We start from the raw sequence: 22,343 nt of genomic DNA on the forward strand, positions 1-22,343 counted from the left end.
CCTGTTCTCAAATTATTTTTAACATCTTATTTTTGTTCCAAAATATTTAACACATAAATCTCTTCTTTGAAGATCAAAAATACCCAATATAATTTGTTAACCTTCATTTCTGCACATTCAAGTGAACTAACATAGAATCACACTGCTTATGTTACTATGAGAAAATGGAAGTGAAATTCATTAAATACCCTCTGGAAATACCGGAGCCTGGCACCCATTCTCATTCACATCCTTTACCTTGGGATCGTCCGGTGGGTCATACTGCACAATCCAGTCTATCTCTGGAATATCCAGCCCTCTGGCAGCAACATCTGTGCACAGCAGTATTCCAGAATCCGCGTTGCAGAACTGGAAAAATGTGGTGGTGCGTTTGGTCTGCTTCTGCTTGCCCTAGGTGTGCACAAAGACCAGGAAGAAACAAGACAAGAGTGGTAACAACCTGGCGCTAAAATAGAGGACGTAAAAATATTTCAAGTAACCAGCACCTGCATTTCTGCTTCTAATCAATTTCCATGAAGGCTCACAGTCCAAGAGCTCAGCGTGCGTTAGGACGCACATTATGATGATCCAATGCTAGGCTGATTACTTTAAACTGCCTCAAAAGAATTAAAGGCTACAAAGCCTGGATTAAAACATGTGGTCTCAAGATTACACACACACACAGTGTCCTATCTGGCCTTACAAACCTCACAGAGAACCGCCAGGCGGCTAGGAAAAAGGCTCTAAGTTCTGACTGGTTCAAACCCAGTATTCAGCTTACTGCTTGGCTTACTTTCATCACTACTATTTTGCGACTGCTTTTTAAAACTTTTTTTTATTAAAATAGCCTGTTGCAATAATTTTGAGTCTGCAAATTGGCCTCTTAATCATCTAAATCCACAACCTATTTACAAAGAGGAAGTTCAGGGGCTGCTATACAGCTGCTCTTTCATTTTGGCTCCATTAAGAGGGAATAGGCAGTTTGTTTAAGAAACTTACACCAGGGGACAAGATCTATCCAATTGCATAAATGCAGAGAGAAATCTGACTAAATCTGTAATGCATTCTGACCAAACACTCTAAATGGGCACAGAGTATTAAAAAGCTGGGGATATGACTGTCATAAGCATTCAGATCCAACATTTCACCTTATTCTCATATATGAACTCTGTCTTCCCTTGTATCTAAGCTAAGCTACCACAACTAATGCTCTTCAGTTAGCCAGAAATGTCATCTTTACCGCTCTTGTGCTTCCCTGCCAGAAGCCCTAACAAGCGTACGGCACAAGCCACACTAGAGCACCAACCCAGGAAAAGAAGCCGAAGACAGTACACAGGCAGCCTAACCATCGGTCCTCTCCGCGAGCTCCAATTAATACCGTTTATTGGTTACTCTGACTTGTAATGGTGTCGTGTCATATATAATGCCTTGGCTGCGGAGGCCAAGCTCATGGAAAAGAGTTCTGCTGTTTCTTATTGCCGCCCAAAATAGCAGCTATACCTGTGCTCAAACTAAAATGATACGCTAATGATTTCACATTTCAAGAGATGGTTCCAAGCAGAGCTAAAGGGTAAAAAAAAAAAGAAGGGACGTTACTTACATGGATGGCCATAACTGGCAGATCAATGTAATTGAGTAGCTCATAATGGAATTTCACAGACATGCAAGAAGAGAAGAACACCATCAGCTTCTTTTTGCGGTTCTTCTTGAGGAATGTGAAGAGCAACAGGAATCTCTTTTCAGACGGACACACCACATACCCCTACAAGAAACACATCAGCGATGAGCCTGTGCACAGACGCGATCCATTTGAACCCCGCCAGCTGCCACTTCCCCTTGAGGTTACCTGTTCCAGGCCTTCTACTGTTGCCGTATCTTTGTCATCGTCAACGCCAACATACAACGGCTCCTTTTTCAAAGAAATCTTGGCCAAGTCTTCAACTTTGCGAGTTTGTGTAGCAGAAAAAAGCATAGTCTGCCTGCGTTCTGAAAAATTGGTAAAATCTTGGATCTGCGCTCGACCTTTACTCACAAGCATGATAATATAACACAGTAGGAAGTTTTCAAAACTAGACCAGCAGGTACAGAGTCCAGAGGGAACCTATACCTGTGAATTTTGCGCCAGCTCTTAAGGGAAAGGATCTAGGGCACATTTTTGTATGGTTTTTTTGGCCAAAAAACGGTAGTCTGTTTTGAAAATGTCAAAATCTTGCGCGTTGCTCCCCTCCATGGAAATGCGGGCAAAAAAGTACAAGTGTTGTAGAACATGTGTATCTTTTACTCCTATACAGATTGTGAAAAACTGCCCTATGTGCTTTTACGCAGGTAAACGGCTTTTGAAAATCGCCTTTACCAGAGTTTTAAACAGGCTAAGGTTTGAGGTTCCCTCCTCTTCATCCTGTAAACATTCGGGTCAGCAGACTAGTTAACGTGGATCTTAGGTACTACCTCCAGTTTCCTGCAACAGCTCAAGGGTAGATTCTGTGGCAAGAGTTCAATAACTCTGCAGCAAAGTATCCAAAATTGAGACAATTCTGCAGTACATTTGCATATTAAAGTAAAATGAAAGCTTGTATTATTTACTAGAAATAAACTGGGTCATTTATCATTCCGCGTTAGGGCCTTAACACTAGTGTTAGAGTAATGCACAGCAACGCGGGTTTTAACACCAGAAATAACTATACCTCTCTCTCTGACCCCAACCGGCGTGTGCGATAAAAACCTTTTCAGCCGGTGCCGTGCTTGCGGTGGATTAATCAGCGTGGAATGCGAAAAATAGCACAGGTGTGATAAATGTATCTTGTGTTGCAGAAATTACTTATGCGATGCAGGAGCAGGGAAATTAGCATAACCATGCCCCCCCCCTTTTTTTTTTTTTTTTTTAAATTGCAGGCGCTGTTTTCTGCTATATTTATAGCATTTTGATGAATCTAGGTCAAAGTTGTTTTGTGACTTTTTTTTTTTTTTTAGTACCCAGATTTAAAAAAAAAATAAAAAAAAAATAAAGGGAATTTAGTGATTAGTGCTTGGAACGGAGAAAAGGAACAGGACCAGGGGTCTCTGAGGAAAGATTAGCATACAGGGGGTGATCTGGAATCAGGAGAGTGGGCAGATCCACTTTTGCTCTCCTCCCGCGATCGATCCCTCACACATACATACTACTTTGATTTTCTCACCTCACGCCACAACCCCTATAATCATTTCACCCCTGCCAATCCCCTAAAATCACACCTTGAACCTCTTTCAACCTCCAAAGGATAAACATCTCCCCACCCATCCATCAATCAATCAGGGCTTGGTGACAGGAGGCAGGCAATGGAGATGCGACTCCTCAGGCTGCTTCCCCCTGCAATGCCCAGAACTGGGAGTATCGTGTTTTGAATCACAGGAGGAAGTGGGGCAGTACAGTGCCGTACAGTTCAAAGTGCAAAACTCAGGACCCCAGCAACAGAGGAGGAAGACGTGGCTTGAGGCACTGCACCGCTGCTTTCCTCACTCCTCGCAAAGCCCGAATTAGCACGGCGAGGATGCGACGGGGGGAGGGAGGAACAAGCCTCCAGTCACTACAACTACTTCTGACTCATGCCTGACTTGGTTTCCTGTGGCGATTCCTCTGGGATTGGGGGAATTCCACAGTAGGGCCCGAAATGTGGGGTCCTTATTATGGAATCACAGGAGACTGGGAGCACCGATCATAACCCATATCATCCAACCTCACAGGCAAGAGCTGGAAAACTAAAAAGTCCCTGTAATATGCTCACCCTAGTAGTTATGCACCGCAGCATTTCTGGCTCTCTCCAGGAAGCTACCCCATCATGGACAGCTAATAGGGAGTGAGTGAGATAAGCCCCTCCTCGTGAAGTTATTCAGACTGGTTATGCTGAAATGCACAATTTTGGTGAGCGTACCTTCCCAATATTGCCCATCAGCAATAGAAAGAACATAAGAACCACCATACCAAGGATCCATCAAGCCCAGTACCCAGTTTTCAATCATGACCAATCCAGGTCAGAAGTACCTGGCAGGATCCCAAATAGTAGATAGATCCCATGCTGCTAATACCCAGGGATTAGCAGTGGATTTCCCCAAGTCTACTTGGTTAATAACAGCTAATGGATTTTTCCAAAACTTTTTCTTTAAACCCAGCTATGTCAACTGCCTTTACCACATCCTCTGGGAACGAATTCCAGAGCTTAACTGTATGTACAGTGAAAACATTTTCTCCAATTTGTTTTAAATGTGCTACTTAGTAATTTGATGGGAATGTTCCCTAGACTTTTTATTTTTGAAAGCATAAACAACTGATTTCCATTAACCTGTTCCATGCCCCTCACTATTTTTTTTTCTCTCTCTGTCATATCTCCCTTCAACCTTTTCTTCTCCAGTAAAAGACCTTTTCAGCCTTTCCTCACAGGGGAGCCGTGCCATCCCCTTTATCATCATTTTAGTCGCCATTCTCCATAATCTTTTCTAGTTCTGCTATATCTTTTTTTGAGATGCAGTGACCAGAACTGAACACTGGAATCTAATCAGAAAGCATAAAGGTATTAAAATGCACTAGCAGTACAGACTGACCATACCGGGGGGGGGGGGGGGGGGGGCATTCTGAACCCCACCAGTAGCCATGGGTACTTTCTACCTGTCGACTTGCAAGCTAATTTTCAAAAGGAAAACTCATCATGCAAGGTCCCTTTTAAAATTTTAGGCTGACAGGGACTGTCAGTACATTTTTTTGCACCTACAGTACAGTACATGTGGGAATTTCAAATGAAATCCCCGCGCATGCTTTGCTTCCCCTCCCAAAACCTGCGGCTATAACTATGCAAGCTGTTAAACAGCACATACTTGTAGTCACTGAAGGGAGGGCAGTTTACCTATGGAACTGCTTAGCTGCCGGACAAGTCCCTCTGAAAAAAAACTGGTCCTCATGAGGACGTCTCATCGTAACTCAAGAACGTGACAGCTTTGTGGTGATCGCTCTATGGAGAAGCAGAGGCACGACTCCCAATAAATTGCTCTAAACCCTATAAATGGGGGTCTTTCTGCTGACGAAGCTTTCCAATATGCTTTGTTAATGTAAAAGGTTAAGGAAGCCCCAAAATATGCAGCGTTACCCGAGCCAGGCATGATCGCCGGGCGCATTAACTTGCTTTTTCTCCCCGTTTCTATTTATTACAGTTCACATTCCTCACTCCCTCGCAGAGCCATAAAGCTCATCCCCTCCTCTCGGAAAGTGATATTTTATGAACCATGAATAAGTTTTACTTACTTGGCAGAAGCTTTATGATCTGTTTCATTTCCTCTTCAAAGCCAACCTCTAATATACGATCTGCCTCATCAATTACGAGGCACTGCAAGTTTTTGTACATGAATCCCGGGGTGTTCTGCAGGATTTTCAGTAAATCAGACAAAAGAATCCATTAGCAACAAACATATCAAGCGCCGTACGTGCACATGGTCTTTCCATGCAAAGCAGCGCGCTAGTGGCTGGATCAGTTCTGGAGAAAAACAGGAAGCTCTGCAGGTTATAATATATCAGAATTATCTAAAGAGAATTTTGCACAGTCTTTCCAAGCACAGATTTCTTCTCTGCCTTATTTAAAAAGCATTTTACATCCATGTAAACATCTTTATAATTCACCTCTTCAGGGAGAACTAAAACTCACCTGCAGGTGGTCCAGCAGCCTGCCCGGTGTTGCTACGATTATGTTGATCCCGTTCGCAAGTTTCTGGGCCTCTGCCGATCGGTTGCTGCCTCCCATGATTAAGCCGTAGGTGTGAACGTGGTGCGTTATCAGCTCCTTGAGAACGCCGTAGGTCTGCATAGCCAGTTCTCGCGTAGGTGAAAGAATGAGCACACCGGTGCCTAGGGGAGGGAAGCAAAAGTTACACCTTTCTGAACAGAGAGATGGGAGAACTGAACTAGGTCATCTTCGTCTAACACCAAACCCTGCTCCTGGCACACAGCATCACCCAAGAGGGAGGCGACAGGGTTCTCTTACAAAAGGCACCCAGATCAGCGGCATAAAATGCTAGTCATCCTTGTACATACCAGGATGTAAGACCATTAGTTTCTTAACTCGACAATAACACAAAGTACCTTCCCATCCCTACTAGTAAATGGAATTTCAGTATTCTATAAAATGCATTTTATTCATTTGTAATCCGCTTTTAATTATTCAGTCCAACCAAAGCAATGTACGTAGTGCTCAACACAGAATAAAAAGAATCTTATAATATGACAAATATACACATATCCAACAAATATATAAAACTAAACCATAATCCAATCAGTGCCATGAAGCTTCAATTACTATAACATGGAGGAGTGTACAAAACCAAAGCTTACCATTCCTAGGCATAAATTTTAATTTGTAGACCAGTTCTATCGCAGGTATTAGGAAGGCGAGCGTTTTACCGCTGCCTGTCCGGGCAGCTGCCAGAATGTCCCTGCAAATAGAAAAGCCAGACAATGAGCTTAGCAACAAATCCAGAACCGGCACGCACGCACCTGTTGCCTAGGATTGGATTAAAAATGAGTCAGTGTGTGTGATTTTAAAGCTTGATGACTAATCTGTGCATTACAGCACAAGCAAATGAAAGAATATAAATGAAACTAGGTAAGCACAATTAAGCTCCCCAGCACATAATGCAACGGAATAAAGATTTTACAGTTAGCCAGAACAAAATCATGTAGAGTGAAAATATTGTTATAGAAAATATTAAGTACTGAGCAGTAATTTTAAAATGTTGGCATAAGAAGATGTTGGGGGAAAACCCCCCCCAAACATTTATAACTTAAACACCCCCTCATTCCTCTTAGACATGTTGAAACCTGATCTGTTTTTAAGGTTGCTTGTCTGCAGTTATATCAAGCTTTTTCAGTTTCATTGGGTTGCTATTCCCAGTGTCTGAGGAAGGGAGCTCAGAAGTCCGCAAAGCTTGCATCACTAAACAAATACGCTAATGAAGTCGCATAAAATGTAATCGCCACTTAACTACTTTATTGCATTAAGTCTGGAAAGATAAATTACAAGTTTTGCAAAGAAAAAAAGTATTTGTACAAGTAGTATTTAAGCTACAATGCTTAGCGTTCATCATGCTGCAGGCTATAATTCTAGAGGGTCCGGGAAACGGCTCTTTTAGGGGTGCAAAATGCAGGCTTCCTTGCAGGGCTAGCTGGAGATGAGGGCGCACGTAGCAAACAGTTTCTGCAGTCTCACCTGCCCTCCAGAAGTGGCCGGATGCTTTTGTGCTGAATTTCTGTCATGTGTGCAAATCCCATCTCAGCGATGCCTTTCAGCGTGTTCTCGCTAATCAGGTCAGCAAGCGAAGCAAATGATGTATCCTCAAAAGCACCTAAACCCAAAGTATACATCCGTTTAAGGTAGTGCGACAAGCTAAATTAAAAAAACACAAAAAAAACAACAACCCAAACCCAAAACACACCATGCCTCTCTCCTCACTCTGCTGCTTTCTCTGTGGTCTTATTCAGAGTTCCCCATTTCTGTTCTGAGGAGAATCAATGTAGTAATGCCCAGATTGACTGAGATACATAATGGAGGAAACCGCTATCTGGAAGTAGCTTTGAAAACCTTCAAACACAAATTATCTCCTCAGGAAATAAAAATCTGAAGGAAAAAACAGAATCTACTACTTTTGTTTAATTATCAAAAAATATCTTGTGCCAGCACCAATACTTTCAAATCAATAGATAAATAAATGCTAAAAAACTTGGCTTTTTAAGGAGGCTTATAATGATATCTAAAGGTAAAGCGACAGGGCTGAAGAGTTAAACAGGAAGAGGGTTTAGAGGGGAAGCTTATTCACATTGTTTAATCACATTGTTTGTTTTATACTATTTTGCACTGGTATTTTATGTATGTAAAATTGAAAACCGCCTAGATTGATGATAGGCAGCATAGAAAATACATAAATAAATAAATAAATAAATAAATCTTACTTTAGTTTCTCAAGTCACTAACCACTCTTCTCCCAATGACAGATTTAAGGACCATTTTGTATTTGCTTTTAAACAGCAGTAATCACCAACTATCATCATTATCAGCGACTTTACAGCCATCACATTTCAACGATGCAGCAAAACCATTACGTCTTACTGAAATAAAATCATATTCAAAACACTCATTAAAAAAAAAAGAAAAGAAAATCCCAGTCCTTGCTCTCTTAGGGCTGTGTATCCTTAAAAAGGATCACTACTGCTGTTTGTTACATAAAATCAGCACACCCTCCGCATAACGTGTGGGATTTCATATGTACAAGACAAGTAGCAATCCAAAATGTTACTGACCTTACTATAAATTCCAGCTGACCCACTGCCTGCCTAGAAGCAGCAAACTTCACAAGAGTGCCACAAACTGCATCACGCAGAGGGCTGCAAGGCTGGCTATTGCAGTCTTTTGAGATCTCACAGCCAATAATCACCAATTTGATCCAATATTAATCTTTGGCGACTGCCTTGCTAAGGCTGGGGCTTGAGGGGCCACAGGGATATAGCTGACAGAAGCAGGAACATAATGCTTGAAGTATTTCCCAGAAACATGATGATAGTCATTTACTATGTGTACTCTGGAAATCCTGCACAGTATGGACATGTAGTTTTCTGTTCAAACAAGACCTCCAGGTCACATGTGTGCGCCTAGGACTTCTGGGCCAGTCACTATTTCTCTCTCATTTAACATTATCTTCCCCCAGCAAACTGAATGAGTCTTATGAAGCTCCAGCTCTGACCACAATGTCTACAATTACATCAGATAAATGTAGTGCCTGAGGGTCGCATGAGCTTAACCAGCAGTGAACAGACTACAGCACTGCTGACTGATTTATGAAAAGGTGATTTAAATCACCAAGCAGAATAACCCAATTTAAATTGGATTTTAAAAATTGTTTCCATCTGGATATTAGATTCTAAAAATATAAAGACTGACACTTATTGGCCAAGCTGTCCATCAAAACATATTTGAGTAAATTTATGTACAAAAAGGTGAAATTACTTCTTAGCTGATAATTTATAATACTTTCCTCTAGGACAGGCAGACCAGATCAAACAAGTGGGTTATGCACTCCAACCAACAGATGGAGACAGAGATCACTGATGTCACCCCAGAGTCCTGCAGAGACTTCAGCCTGCCAGTATTTCTTCAAAAGCAAACTGTAGCCAAATGAACAAACTCAAACTTTAACAATTTTTTTTCCACTTCCAGTAGAACAAGCAGCACTGGACTCAGAAACAAAAATGCAGTAATAATAATAGGAAAACCTGCCCCCCCCCCCCAGAAGGCATACTCTTCCCAGGTCCCTCACAAACCCGGAAAATCCAATTGGCTGCTGCATGTTTACTGGACTCTAATTTCTGCTTCTGGTAATGCCTCTGAAAAGGACCAAACAAACAGGATAGGCTAGATAGCCGCTAAAGCAGGGGTAGGGAACCTATGGCTCTTTTGATGGCTGCATCTGGCTCGCAGACAAATCTTTAATAAAAAAGTAAAAATCTAACAAAAACCCCCACCCTCCTGATGCCCCCCAAGACCTCCAAAATTAATTTACTACAACCCCCCACCCTCCTGACCCCCCCCCCCCCAAGACCTGCCAAAAGTCCCTGGTGGTCCAGCGGGGGTCCAGGAGAGGTCCGGGAGCGATCTCCTGGACTTGGGCTGTCTGCTGCCAGTAGTCAAAATGGCACCGACGGCCCTTTGCCCTCACTATGTCACTGCGGTTGACCAATGGCGGCGGTAGCCCCTGTGACATAGTAAGGGCAAAGGACTGTCTGCTGCCAGTAATCAAAATGGCATCGACGGCCCTTTGCCCTTACTATGTCACAGGCGCTACCGCCGCCATTGGTCGACCCCAGTGACATTGTGAGGGCAAAGGGCCGTCGGCGCCATTTTGACTACTGGCAGCCGACAGCCCAAGTCCAGGAGATCGCTCCCGGACCGCTCCTGGACCCCCGCTGGACCACCAGGGACTTCTGACAGGTCTTGGGGGGGGGGGGCAGGAGGGGGGGGGGTTGTAGTAAATTAATTTTGGAGGTCTTGGGGGGCATCAGGAGGGTGGGGGGTTTTGTTAGATTTTTACTTTTTTATTAAAGATTTGTCTGCGAGTCCTGGACCCCCGCTGGACCACCAGGGACTTTTGGCAGGTCTTTGGGGGGTCAGGACGGTGGGGGGTTGTAGTTAGTATGGCTCTCACGGAATTACATTTTAAAATATGTGGCGTTCATGGCTCTCTCAGCCAAAAGGGTTCCCGACCCCTGCGCTAAAGGCAGTTCAGGGTGGGAGTGTGGACTAGTCTGCCTGTTCTAGAAGAAAGGAAATTATCAGGTAAGAAGTAAATTCATCTTCATTCAGGCAGGCCAGTTCACCCTAGTCCCTGGAAGGGTGGGAGGCTGCTTGCACTCCCATCAGAACCGCCCTTGCAAAGGATGTGTCTTCTCTCGCCCAATATCCACATGATAATTCCTGGCAAAAGCATGAAAAGATCACCATGTCACCGCTCTACAGATCTCCGCAGGAGAGATCAAGCACAATTCCGCCAAAACACTGCTTGCGCTCTGGTAAAATGAGCCCTAACTTGCTTGGGCAAAGGTTTCCCCACATCCACATAGGCCACTGTTACCACATTCTTAATCCAACGGGCCACAATGGCACGTGAAACCACTTCCTCCTCCTTTATGCTGCCATGAAGGACAAAAAGGGGATCAGTTTTCCGAAAAGCGGTGGTAACTTTAAGATGTGCAACAGATGTCGTCGTACATTCAACGGAAACAAGATCAGAAATTCTTGTTCATCCAAACCCCTATCCAAAAACGGTAATGAGATGGACTGATTCAAGTGAAAATTCAAAACCATCTTTGGTAAGAAAGAAGGTAGAGTCCTAATCTGCACTCTGTCCGGGGTAACAACTAAGAAGGGCTCTCGACAAGAGCAAGCCTGCAGTTCCAAATTACACCTCACTGAACATTTTCCGACAACGAACAGTGTTCATGGTGAGCAAGCATAAAAAATTGCCAAAGAAGATGAAAGGTGGAACCTGCCAAAAAGGCCAGCACAAAATTAAGGTCCCAAAGAGGCACCAGTATTCATAATGGCAGTTGAATATACTTCATTCCTCTTAAAAATCTAGAAACATCTGATGCAAGGAGAGAGGTTTATCCTGAACTCATCCCCTACCAGACGCCAAAGCCGCCACTTGCATTTTCAACGAATTGAGGACCAACCCCTTAACCAGACCTTCCTATAGAAATTCCAAGATCAAGGGAATCAGCGCTTTCGAGGAGAGATAAGTCTGTTCTAAGCACCAATTCCCAAAAACTCTCCAGACTCGAATGTAAGCCAACAAATTATATTTTTGAGCTCACAAGGTGCTCGCCATTGCCAAGGAATTACCACGCTTCAAGAGTTGAGCCCTCTCAATGGCCAAACTAAGATAAAACTGATTTGGATTGTCATGAAGAATCAGGTCCTGGCACAGCAGTTTCTCGTGCACTGGCAACTGCAATGGCCTGTCTACCATCACACTGAAGATCCGTACACCATGGCCTTTGTGGCCAATCCAGGGCCACCAGCACGCTCAGCATGGGCCAAAGAAGGAACACAGAGCAATTTGTCCTGCGGCCATGTCTGAATGAGCATATGGCGTCCAAGTGCTTGACAGTCCTGTTTGTGAAGTAAAAATGATGCACCTTCACATTCATGCGGCTTGCCATCAGTTCCATGAAAGGCCACTCCCACGAGATAAGAACAGTTGAAAGGCCTTGTGCGCTAGCTCCCATTCTCCTGGGTCCAAAGCATGACAGCCAAGATAATCTGCCCAAACTTTGACCACCCCTGCAATATACAAGGGCAACAGTGCCTGAAGATGCTCTGCCCATGGCAGCAGGATGCCCATTTCCAGAGAGACCTGTTGACTCCAATTTCTCCATTGATTTATGTAGGCCAAAGCCATGGCATTGTCCGACATCACTCTCACTGCTCTTCTGCTTAGCTAGGCTACAAACTCCAAGAAAGCCAACCGAATCACATGAGTCTCCAGCTAACTGATGGACTACCCATCTCCTTGGGAGTCCACAGCCCCTGCTCCACTAATTCTTGGCAGTAGGTTCCTCAGCCCTGGAGACTCCAATCTCTCATGACCACTTTCCAATTGGGAATCTTCTAGTCCATCCATTTTATTTATTTACGATTTTTTTATATACCGACGTTCATTTCAATAAGAGATATCACATCGGTTTACAATAAGGTACAGTAGGTAATTCCCTATCCCCTAAAAGGGCTTACAATTTGCTGAGATAATCCCTCTACAATCACCAGAGCAACTTCTGCTTCACCTCCAGTGGAAGGGATAGCCATATCCCAGACTCCTGGAACTGAGGAATCCACTGGGCCAGCAAAGTCCTCTGAAGCAGATGGATGTTCGCTCTTGCCCACAGAATTACCTCCAGCGTTGCCACCATGGATCCCGTTTGCAAGTACATCCACCCCAGACAGTCCGTCACTCCCAGGGCTTGTATTTGCCTCCAAAGCTTCCGGATACATAGAAATGATGGCAGAAAAGGACTAAATGATCCACCCAGTCTGCCCAGCAAGCTTATGCCAGTATCTGCTGCACTGTGCAGATTACCCCCATGCTTATCAGTTTCCCACACTGTAAACGTCAGGGCCCTTGAATGCTATGAGTCGTCCTCTCTGGAGTTTTATTTCTTGACCCCTAGCTGATTTCTTTTCAATGGAAAAGATTTGACCATTGTGCATCATTAAAACCTTTCAGGTATCTGAAGGTCTGTATCATATGTACCCTACACCTCTTCTCTTCCAGGGAATACATATTCAGATCTTTCAGCCTCTCCTCATAAATCTTCCAGTGCTGACCCCTCACCATTTTGGTAGCTCTTCTTTGGACCGCCTCTATCCTGTCTTTATTCTTTTTGGAGATACGGGGACCAGTACTGAACGCAGTGCTCCAGGTGAGGCCTCACCAAGGATCTATACAAGGGTGTTATCACCTCTTTTTTCTTACTGGTTATTCCTCTCGCTATGCAGCCCAGCATTCTTCTGGCTTTAGCTATCACCTTGTCACATTGCTTAGTCACCTTCAGATCATCAGACACTATCACACGAAGGCACAACTCTGAAGGATCTCAGAAACTGCCGAGATCCCTTTAGGTATCACCGCAGGAGAGCAGGGCTCAATTTTTTTTTTCTACAATTTAAAATGTAGAATTTCTCCTTCCAAAAAAGTGCAGCAATCCCCATAGGGAGAAGTACGTCCATCATCTGTGGAGATGGAGAAATACTGAAGGGCTGAGGTCACTGCAGGGGTGTATCTAGGGTGATGTCAGCTTTGAAATATGACTGTCTCCATCTGCTGGCAGGGGAGCATAACCCATTGGTCCTGAGTCCATCTGGCTACACGCTAGGAAATAAGTATTTTCAAAAACAATATACTTGCACATTTTAAAATATACCTGCCTGTACACATAAATCAGAGTTTTTGTGTTTATATATATCTTTTCATGCGTAAAATATACACATGTATGTTTAGAAAATAGGTAGAGAAAGAAAGCACTTTCAATGCACTTTGCAATGCAATATTTGCGTGTACTTTTAACATGCGTGTACTTTCACAGAACTATGATATTTTAGAAACGGTGCAGCTCCAGCCGCACAGTTTATAAAATACTAAGATAAATCTTCTTCCGTCCACTTATGCATGCAAATACAATACCATGAACAGGTTTGAAAGTTAGGTTCATTTACAATCCAATAGATACAATATATGCATGTGTGTACTTTTAAGCTAGGCCACAGCATTCTTTATTTTATCCAGAAGGTACAGCCAATTCTTAAAAACATTCCCAAAGTTTTTATGGCCCACAGCCACTGCAGGATTTTTGTTTTTCTCCATCTGCTGAAATCAACATTAGAAAATGCAATCTACAGAACTTTATCCTATCCTGCAGCCCTGGAGAAGAGCGAGGGAGGAAATCACCTGGCCACTGAAAAAAACAAAAAAAAAAAGGAGCCACAGTTGATACCGCAGTGAAGAGATTTCCCAAGGGTGAGGTAGGGAATGAAAGGCAAGAGGAGGATCAACAAGAGGCCAGAAGAAAGAAGGTGAGAAGGAAGAGGGGAAAGAAGCAGGAGCAGAGGAATTACCCAAACAAAGCAAAAATGAGAAAAACGGGGTGTGTGTGTGTGTGGGGGGGGGGGGGGGGGAGGAGGACTGTGCAGCGGTGTCGGCACCTCATGCTTTCGCCAGCAGCTTTTCGGCGGCATCCTGCTCAGACAGTGATATTATTCATGCTGGCTGCACACTCTGCTGCCATCTGTTCCTTGTCCTTTTTCATGACTCCTCACTCAGAATGGGAGAAAAGCTTCAGTAATTAAGGCCCTCGGACACATGCCTTTATACGTCAGTATTTTATCAGAAACGCAGAGAAAATGTCTCTCTTTAATCTATGGACATGTACAAGGACGGAAAATAAGGCCGAGTAGAAACGGCCAGACTATCCAAAATCTAAGGCTGGCAGTTACTGAGCAAATGAATGGGTTTTCTCAGAGTTGCAAGGTAGAAGTGTCCAAAAGAGCCATAATTTCAATATGGATTTAGAGTTCTAGTAGAGACAGGCAAGTTCAACCAGGTAGGCTCAGAGTTTAATCATGAAGGCATATTCTTGAGGGAAAACTCAGTCTACTCCCAATACTGGCACAGATATTTGCCCAACTCAACAAAGAGCAACGTAATCTCTCACAAGGTCAATACATGACCCACTGTTTTTGGGTGCTTGCCAGGTTCTTATGGCCTGGATTGGCCACTGTTGGCAACAGGATGCTGGGCTTGATGGACCCTTGGACTGACCCAGCATGGCATGTTCTTATGTGTAGATGGTTTTCTTTTGATTTTTCACATATTCAGCAAACTAACTATTTTTTCTTTGAGATACTAATGGACTGAGTACATATGAAGATTTTGTTTGGAACAATTTTTAAACAGTAAACCTTAATATAATTTCAAATTTAACAAGGAGATGTGTACTTTGGTTCGGCAATTTGCACATGGGTCTGAGAATGTTCAGTACGTGAATTTGGGGGTAACGAGTAAATCATTAAACATTAGGGACTGCTTTTCCCTACAGGACACCGGGCAAAAAATGGAGTCAGCTGTGACCATGGGCACTGGTCAATGGCAGGACAGCTTTAACAATGCTCAATGACATCATCATGCACCCTGACCTCCCGGAGATTTCAACTGAACTTGCCTGATTTGCTATAAGAAGTTCAAACTTTGTAAACTTCAACATAACCATTGCTTTGACTAAACTTGGCAACTTCTTTACCTTTATAAAGGCATAAAAAGATAAGTACTGGGGTTTGAATGATTTTGGCCAAACAAGACTGAACTGCACTTTGTTTAAAAGGACAATATATAGAGTTTGCATTGCAACGAGAAGGAGGAGGAAGCCTTTTTGGATCTAAAATGTAAATAAAGACGTTGCCAAGTTTGGTCAGAGCAATGGTTATGATGAAGTTTACAAGTATGTAAGGGTTTTTTTTTTCCAGTGACGGCAGCTCTAAGTGGCTTCTTGCACCGCCAGAAATTGTCACTTTAACATTCAATGGGTGCGCTGTCTGAGGTTTCCCCTTTTCCTTGCCATTGCTTAAAACACAGGGCTAGATGAAAGACTTCTGTTAAGTAATATTTAAAGATAATTCAAATCTCAAAAAATGATTTGCTTGGATAGGTGGCGGGGAGTGTATATGATTTTGTAACCGTGTGTTTGGAGTATACTTCGGAGTCGTTTGTATTTGATATATTTATCCAAATTAACATTTAATGAGTATAAAAGTCTGAAATGAATCAATCCTATGTTAATGGAATAAAGCTAAAAGGCAAATGTTTTTTTTCCGATTTGTACTTAGACTATTAATAATTCTATTTATTCAAGATTAAGGAAGACCAACAAGTCCCATTCTAGGCAATAAGAGAAAATATGGCAATAGTGTTGCTTAATTAGAAAACAGAGGCCATTAATATTATCTCATTCTTCCCAGAATCTGTAATTACCACCACTACAGGAGTCTTGTTTCCTGCAACTAAAAATCTGAAGACAGCTTTAATATAGTAAGAATTCTACCATTACACACAGGCTTTGAAAAGAATTTTCAACAGAATGTATGAAAAAAATTTGGTAATAAAAACATACAAATAGTATACTTTGTTTTGCACAGCAGCTGCATCCTAGTGCACTGGGCTTCCAGCCCAATCAAAACCAGCCTTTGATCAGCTATGGCACTAAGCGCCTTCATTCAGAATTATGTGAGGTTCCCTTTTTTTTTTTTTTTATTATTAAACTTCTCTTCCATCTAACTCAGTCATTGCTGCAGCAGTCTTCAGTCAGTAATTTCCTCTGAAATCCTGTCTGGGTGCCCCCTGAGTTTGGCCTTCACGTGTCTCCACTGTTCAGGGGTTGACACTCTCTCCCTGGGTCCTATGAATATCACTGACCGGCTACAGAAGCAGAGTGGGCTCCAGAGCCCACCAAATGGATTAGCTTGTGCGTTTCTGAAACTTCTACACAAAAAAATCGGAGCAGAAGGCATTACGTGCAAGCTCACCTGTTAGTCCTAATGGCAGCGTGGGTCCGTTGCTTTCCTCATCTCCGTGTTCTTCCGTCTCTCCATCGTGCTTCTCTTTATCCTCACTTTCCGCCTCTTCATCATCTTTCTCCTCTGCTGCCGTGGACTCCTCATTTATGACCTTTGCTCGCTTTGTTTCTGTAGGACCGTGCATATAAAAGCATCCTATAAGTGATCTGTAAGCACAAGGCTGCAAGAAACCCGGGCATATAAAATTAGTGCCTGCCGCCGGGCCACATAAAGCTGGGGAGGTAAGGAACTGGAGAGGAAGAACTGAGGGGAGCGTAAAGAATATCAAAATAAAAATAAACCAGATAAATTTGATACTAAAACCCAACAAGCATTTTAAAAAGTGCGCACGCAAACGTGCATATTTGGCACGCACACAAAAACACGCTCAATTTTATATTGTGCATGTAAGTACGTAGGCATCATTTAAAATAGCCCTACTGTGCATATGTTTTAGAGCCTTATGCGTGTATTCAGGAGAGGGAGAGAGAAAAGAGAGAGCGAGAGAGCCTCTTTTAAAGACAAAATCTGATACTATATATATCTCCTACTGTAAGAGGGGCACTTTCAAGTCAGGGTGGGGGCATTGTTATAAGGGTCTACAGACCCTTACACTCTAGGCAAAGTAATATAACCCTGCCTCACCCCCAAAAGCCACCCTAAGTTGAATGTGCCCCTCTTACAGTGTGATATAAAATGTGAGATTGGCCAGTTAAAAGAGGCTCCCCCAAGTGTTCAGGATCCCTCTGAACCAAGATTGCGAGACTCGTGCCTCATCAGGACCAGTAGTAAAGTTACCTGCGCCACCCGGCGCACGTTGCCATGGTCAGCCTTGCAAAATTCAGGGGTTGCATGCGTACGTCTTGGCCCCACCCCGGAACACCCTCTTGACGCGTGCACAGCTACGTACACGAGTACTTTCCGTCTTCTTAAAATTCACGTTGCTGGTGTATGGGGCCGTTTTTGCGCGAACATCGCTTTTAAAATCTACCTGCAAGCATTTAAAAAAAAAAAAAAAAAAAAGCTACAGAATTTCTCTTCCTCTGGCTTCTAAAAATTTTAGCTGGAATCTATGTTAATGGGGTAAAAAAAAAAAAAAAGAGCAAACCTAACAATAAAACAATGCACTAACACCTGGGATGATGGGACTGGAGGGCTCATAAGACACAGGCCTTTTACGTTTAAGGCATAGATTTGAATTTGGCCCCGGTGGCTGGAAAATCATTACTATTTGAAAGCTCTTTGGAGGCTTGCGGGAAACGAGCGGATGGTCCAGGTGCCCTCATCTTTAGAGAAACCAGCTGCGACTAGCTCCCCTTGCTGGCAATCTCAGCAGAGGCACTAATTCCTAAACGGGCACGGAGACTGAATCATTTTACCACCCTTAGAAGTGGATCCCTCCAGAAACACAGCTGGAGACTAAGGGCAGGCATCGTAGTGCAGTTTACTGGTGCTTTCAAACATGCACCTGCTCAATTACCCAGAAAAATATTCTAATATAAAAAAATGCAACACCACCTAACAAAAATATTTTAAACAAGTGAGTGCTGGGGTAATAAAAATATAAAATCCACGTTCTTGCTTGTTGTACTTTGAGCCTATATTTTGGAGTGCGTAATCGTTTTGTATTTTTTATTATCCTTGATGGTTCAATAAAAGATAAATTATACATATATAAAAAAACAAAAAAAAACCACTTCAGTGGCAAATTTAACATTCTTCTTTTTCTTTCTAGTACCAAGAGCCTTTCCAAGAAATCACTTACAGGTTTTTTTTTGTTTTTAAAAGCTCTTCTTCCCTGGTTAAATTTATAGGGGGGTAACTTTCAAACAGCATAGATTATTACATGGCAAAAACACTTGGATATTAGATCAACTTTCAAAGTATTCCGCTTTGAAAGTTATTCCACCAAGTTTGCCTGCGCACGATTCCACCCGCTATTATGCGTGTGGAAAATTTTCACACAAACCTTCCAAAATCCCAAACCCCTCCCCCACTCTGGTCCCCAGGGAAAAGCCTCCGCTCAGTCTGGGTAAACTTACACCTATAAGGCGGGCAATTTTGTAAAAGGCCATCTTGGAGCCCATGCTCTTGAAAAAGAATTTTAGAAGAACATGAAATGTCCTGCTGGGCCCCGCGTTAAAGTGTTCCTGTTCACAAGCTTTCAGATAATGACCACGCTCTGTTGAAACTTGTTCAAGCCCTAGACGTGCTTTTCCAGGAAATTTGGTTGAAAACAAAACAAACATAGGGTCTTGGTACTGAGATGGTTCCAACTTCCGGAGCTGGAACTCCATCCCTGAACTTGCACGGCTGCTTAAGAAGAAAATGTTATTTAAGAGACACCAAGTATCCGGATGGTATGGTCTATAAACCTTTACCAAACTGTTTTCTGGTATTTCCCCATTTTAAATGACAGTCACATTTCGCAGTTTATGAAGCTGAAACTCTATTGCAGGGTGCCTCTAGTCTATTTTAATGTATCCATCCACAGCAATACGTACCGGTTTCTTCAGTATTTGCTGTGATTTTCCTCTTAGTCTTTTTCTTCTTCTTTGCAACACAAGCCTTTACATCTGTTTTTTCTTGATTTTCAATCCCTGCGAGTTTCACGGATTTCTTTGTGCTTTCTAATGGCTTTACTGTTTCTTCTGCGATGGACTCATTCTCTTCTTCTGTGGTGCCTTCAGTTGCCTTTGCTAGAACCAGCCAAAACAAGGGCAAATTACCAAAACAATGCATGTAACTAAGGCAATCACTTTAGAAACATCTGCACTTGGCTGGATTTATTTAGGGAGAAGGAATAGCCTAGTGGTTAAAGCAGTGGGCTACGGACCAGGTTCCAGTCCTGCTGTCGCTCCTTGCGACCTTGGGCAAGTCACTTTACCCTCCATTGCCTCAGGTACAAACTTAGATTGTAAGCCCTCTGGGGATAGGGAAATACCTACAGGACCTGAATGTAAAACCAATGTGATATCTCAGATCGAATGTCAGTATATAAAGGAGGCTAGATGTTTACGTAACAACCATGCTAGTACAGGTAGCTGTTTAATTAGGTTGTGATGACAGAATTAACTAGCAGTTAGGTTTCTCTGGCAGGCTGCAAGTACAATAACTATTATCAGAAACAAGTGCTCACATTGCTGGATCTGTTAGACATAGGAAGGGAGGAATGATGGGTATGAATTAAGTAGGAGATCTTGTACGCTCATCTGCCCAAAATGGTAATATGCAAATGAGGAAATTGACAAAAAATGTCCCAGATAAGGAGAGGTATCTTACAAGGGGTCACACTCTACAATAGTGAGGGCCTGCTGGTCTTCTTACATCATCTATTATGTTACTGTATATTACATTAGATCTTTGAAACCCTATAAAAAGCAATGGTATACACCTTGAAACAAACCTGATACTGTCTAATAAAAAAAACACATTTCACCACCTCAAATATGTAAAATTGATTGATAAGAGTTCCTAATCATATTCTTTAGAATGAGTGTCGGATGAGAACTGGAACCAGAATCTGTGTCTCTTGATTTTCTTTCTCCAGCTCTGAGAAGGGAGTGGAGGAGTAGTCTAGTGGTTAAAGAGAAGGCTGCAAATTAACCCCTAGATTTATCAAAATGCATTATTAAAAAGGGGTGCGTTTAGGGAAATTTTAGAATGACCGCACCACTCAGTAACTTACCACTTCGCATCAGTAGTATCATGTTGTGCAGCAAACTTCACATCTTGCGCTGAGAGAGAGCACCTATCTACAAGGTCCTCATAATAGTGAAGTATTTATATCTCCATAGGAGGGCCATCTAATAGGTCAAGGTGAGGTGGTGGTGGTGGTTTAGGGGCCAGTTTCGCATGTAGCGTGAGATGTACAAATAGCACAGTACATCTCACGCTAAAGATGAATTTTCTACTATGTTCTTTCACCCTAGTTTGATTGACTCTATAACAGAGTACCATCAAGCTAGGGTGAGGTAACAGTAAAAAATTTCATCTTTGAGAGACGTTTTCTACATTATCGCTGGCAACACCATGGGAAATAATTACATCTTTTCCCATGGTGCTATGGGTGTGAACTGTGTGGCCCGGCTACAACTGTTGTGGGCAAAAATAAATATAGCAGAATGATGAATCTAGGCCTAATGGGGCTATTTACTAAAGGATCTCTCATTTTGTTTCTATGGGTAAAATGCTTACAGGCCAATGCAATAAGTTGTACGCAAAAACTTGTGTCCAAACTGGATGCACATTTTTTGAGCTCATGCACAACCACCTCTCCTGGATGCTCGATGCAGTAGGCAAATGAGCTGCCACGCTAAAAAGGATGTACTAGGGATAAATTGTGCGTCCCTAGTGCATCCACAGCATCAGGCGCGAGGAGATGTGGCTGTGCGCCTGTTAGGAAAGCAGAAGCTCAATTAAATGGGTGCCTCCTGTCTCCATTTATGGTAGTATTGACTAAAGAGAGTCTCATTTGATTATAGGGGACTCTAATTAGACATAATTTCCTTGAAAAATGTTGGATATTCTCCCCCGTATTATGTAATGTGTATTGTGGTAATTGTACTGTGATACATATTTGTTATTATTTACATGATGTAATCATTGAAAAATTAATAAAGAATAAATTATAAATGGGTGCCTATTTTCCTAATCTTACCACCAGCAAGAATGTTTTTTTTATTCCTCCTACTTAGTATCATCCCAATAATAAATAGGAGGAACCACAGGAAGCAGCATTTGGGCTTTTTGTGGCTTTAGGGGGCTTTTAGACAACTTGGAGCATGTAAAGATTTAACATTTAATGGAACAAAGTCAGCATGGCTTTACCCAAGGCAAGTCTTGCCTCACAAATCTGCTTCACTTTTTTTGAAGGAGTTAATAAACATGTGGATAAAGGTGAACCGGTAGATGTAGTATATTTGGATTTTCAGAAGGCGTTTGACAAAGTTCCTCATGAGAGGCTTCTAGGAAAAGTAAAAAGTCTTGGGATAGGTGGCGATGTCCTTTCGTGGATTGCAAACTGGATAAAAGACAGGAAACAGATAGTAGGATTAAATGGGCAATTTTCTCAGTGGAAGGGAGTGGTCAGTGGAGTGCCTCAGGGATCTGTATTGGGACCCTTACTTTTTAATATATTTATAAATGATCTGGAAAGAAATACGAGTGAGATAATCAAATTTGCAGATGACACAAAATTGTTCAGAGTAGTTAAATCACAAGCAGATTGTGATAAATTGCAGAAAGACCTTGTGAGACTGGAAAATTGGGCATCCAAATGGCAGATGAAATTTAATGTGGATAAGTGCAAGGTGATGCATATAGGGAAAAATAACCCATGCTATAATTACACAATGTTAGGTTCCATATTAGGTGCTACCACCCAAGAAAGAGATCTAGGTGTCATAGTGGATAACACATTGAAATTGTCGGTACAGTGTGCTGCGGCAGTCAAAAAAGCAAACAGAATGTTGGGAATTATTAGAAAGGGAATGGTGAACAAAACGGAAAATGTCATAATGCCTCTGGATCGCTCCATGGTGAGACCGCAACTTGAATACTGTGTACAATTCTGGTCGCCGCATCTCAAAAAAGATATAATTGCGATGGAGAAGGTACAGAGAAGGTCTACCAAAATGATAAGGGGAATGGAACAGCTCCCCTATGAGGAAAGACTAAAGAGGTTGGGACTTTTCAGCT

At 42.5% G+C, this 22,343-nt stretch overlaps 1 protein-coding gene across 2 annotated transcripts in view; it reads right to left on the bottom strand.

The window, feature by feature from the left end:
- The window catches only part of DDX18 (DEAD-box helicase 18), a 48,297-nt gene that overhangs the window by 24,336 nt on the left and 1,618 nt on the right, over positions 1–22,343 (bottom strand). For both annotated transcript variants that reach the window (XM_029605345.1, XM_029605346.1), the window contains exons 2-10: positions 19,148–19,342; positions 16,614–16,772; positions 7,203–7,338; positions 6,329–6,429; positions 5,646–5,845; positions 5,249–5,363; positions 1,826–1,965; positions 1,580–1,741; positions 238–390 (exon numbers count right to left, since the gene is read on the bottom strand). In XM_029605345.1, coding sequence (XP_029461205.1) covers positions 238–390; positions 1,580–1,741; positions 1,826–1,965; positions 5,249–5,363; positions 5,646–5,845; positions 6,329–6,429; positions 7,203–7,338; positions 16,614–16,772; positions 19,148–19,342 — 1,361 coding nt within the window. The remainder of the gene's footprint in view (positions 1–237; positions 391–1,579; positions 1,742–1,825; positions 1,966–5,248; positions 5,364–5,645; positions 5,846–6,328; positions 6,430–7,202; positions 7,339–16,613; positions 16,773–19,147; positions 19,343–22,343) is intronic.

The sequence above is a fragment of the Rhinatrema bivittatum genome, chromosome 6, assembly GCF_901001135.1.
Source record: "Rhinatrema bivittatum chromosome 6, aRhiBiv1.1, whole genome shotgun sequence".
NCBI lineage: Eukaryota > Metazoa > Chordata > Amphibia > Gymnophiona > Rhinatrematidae > Rhinatrema > Rhinatrema bivittatum.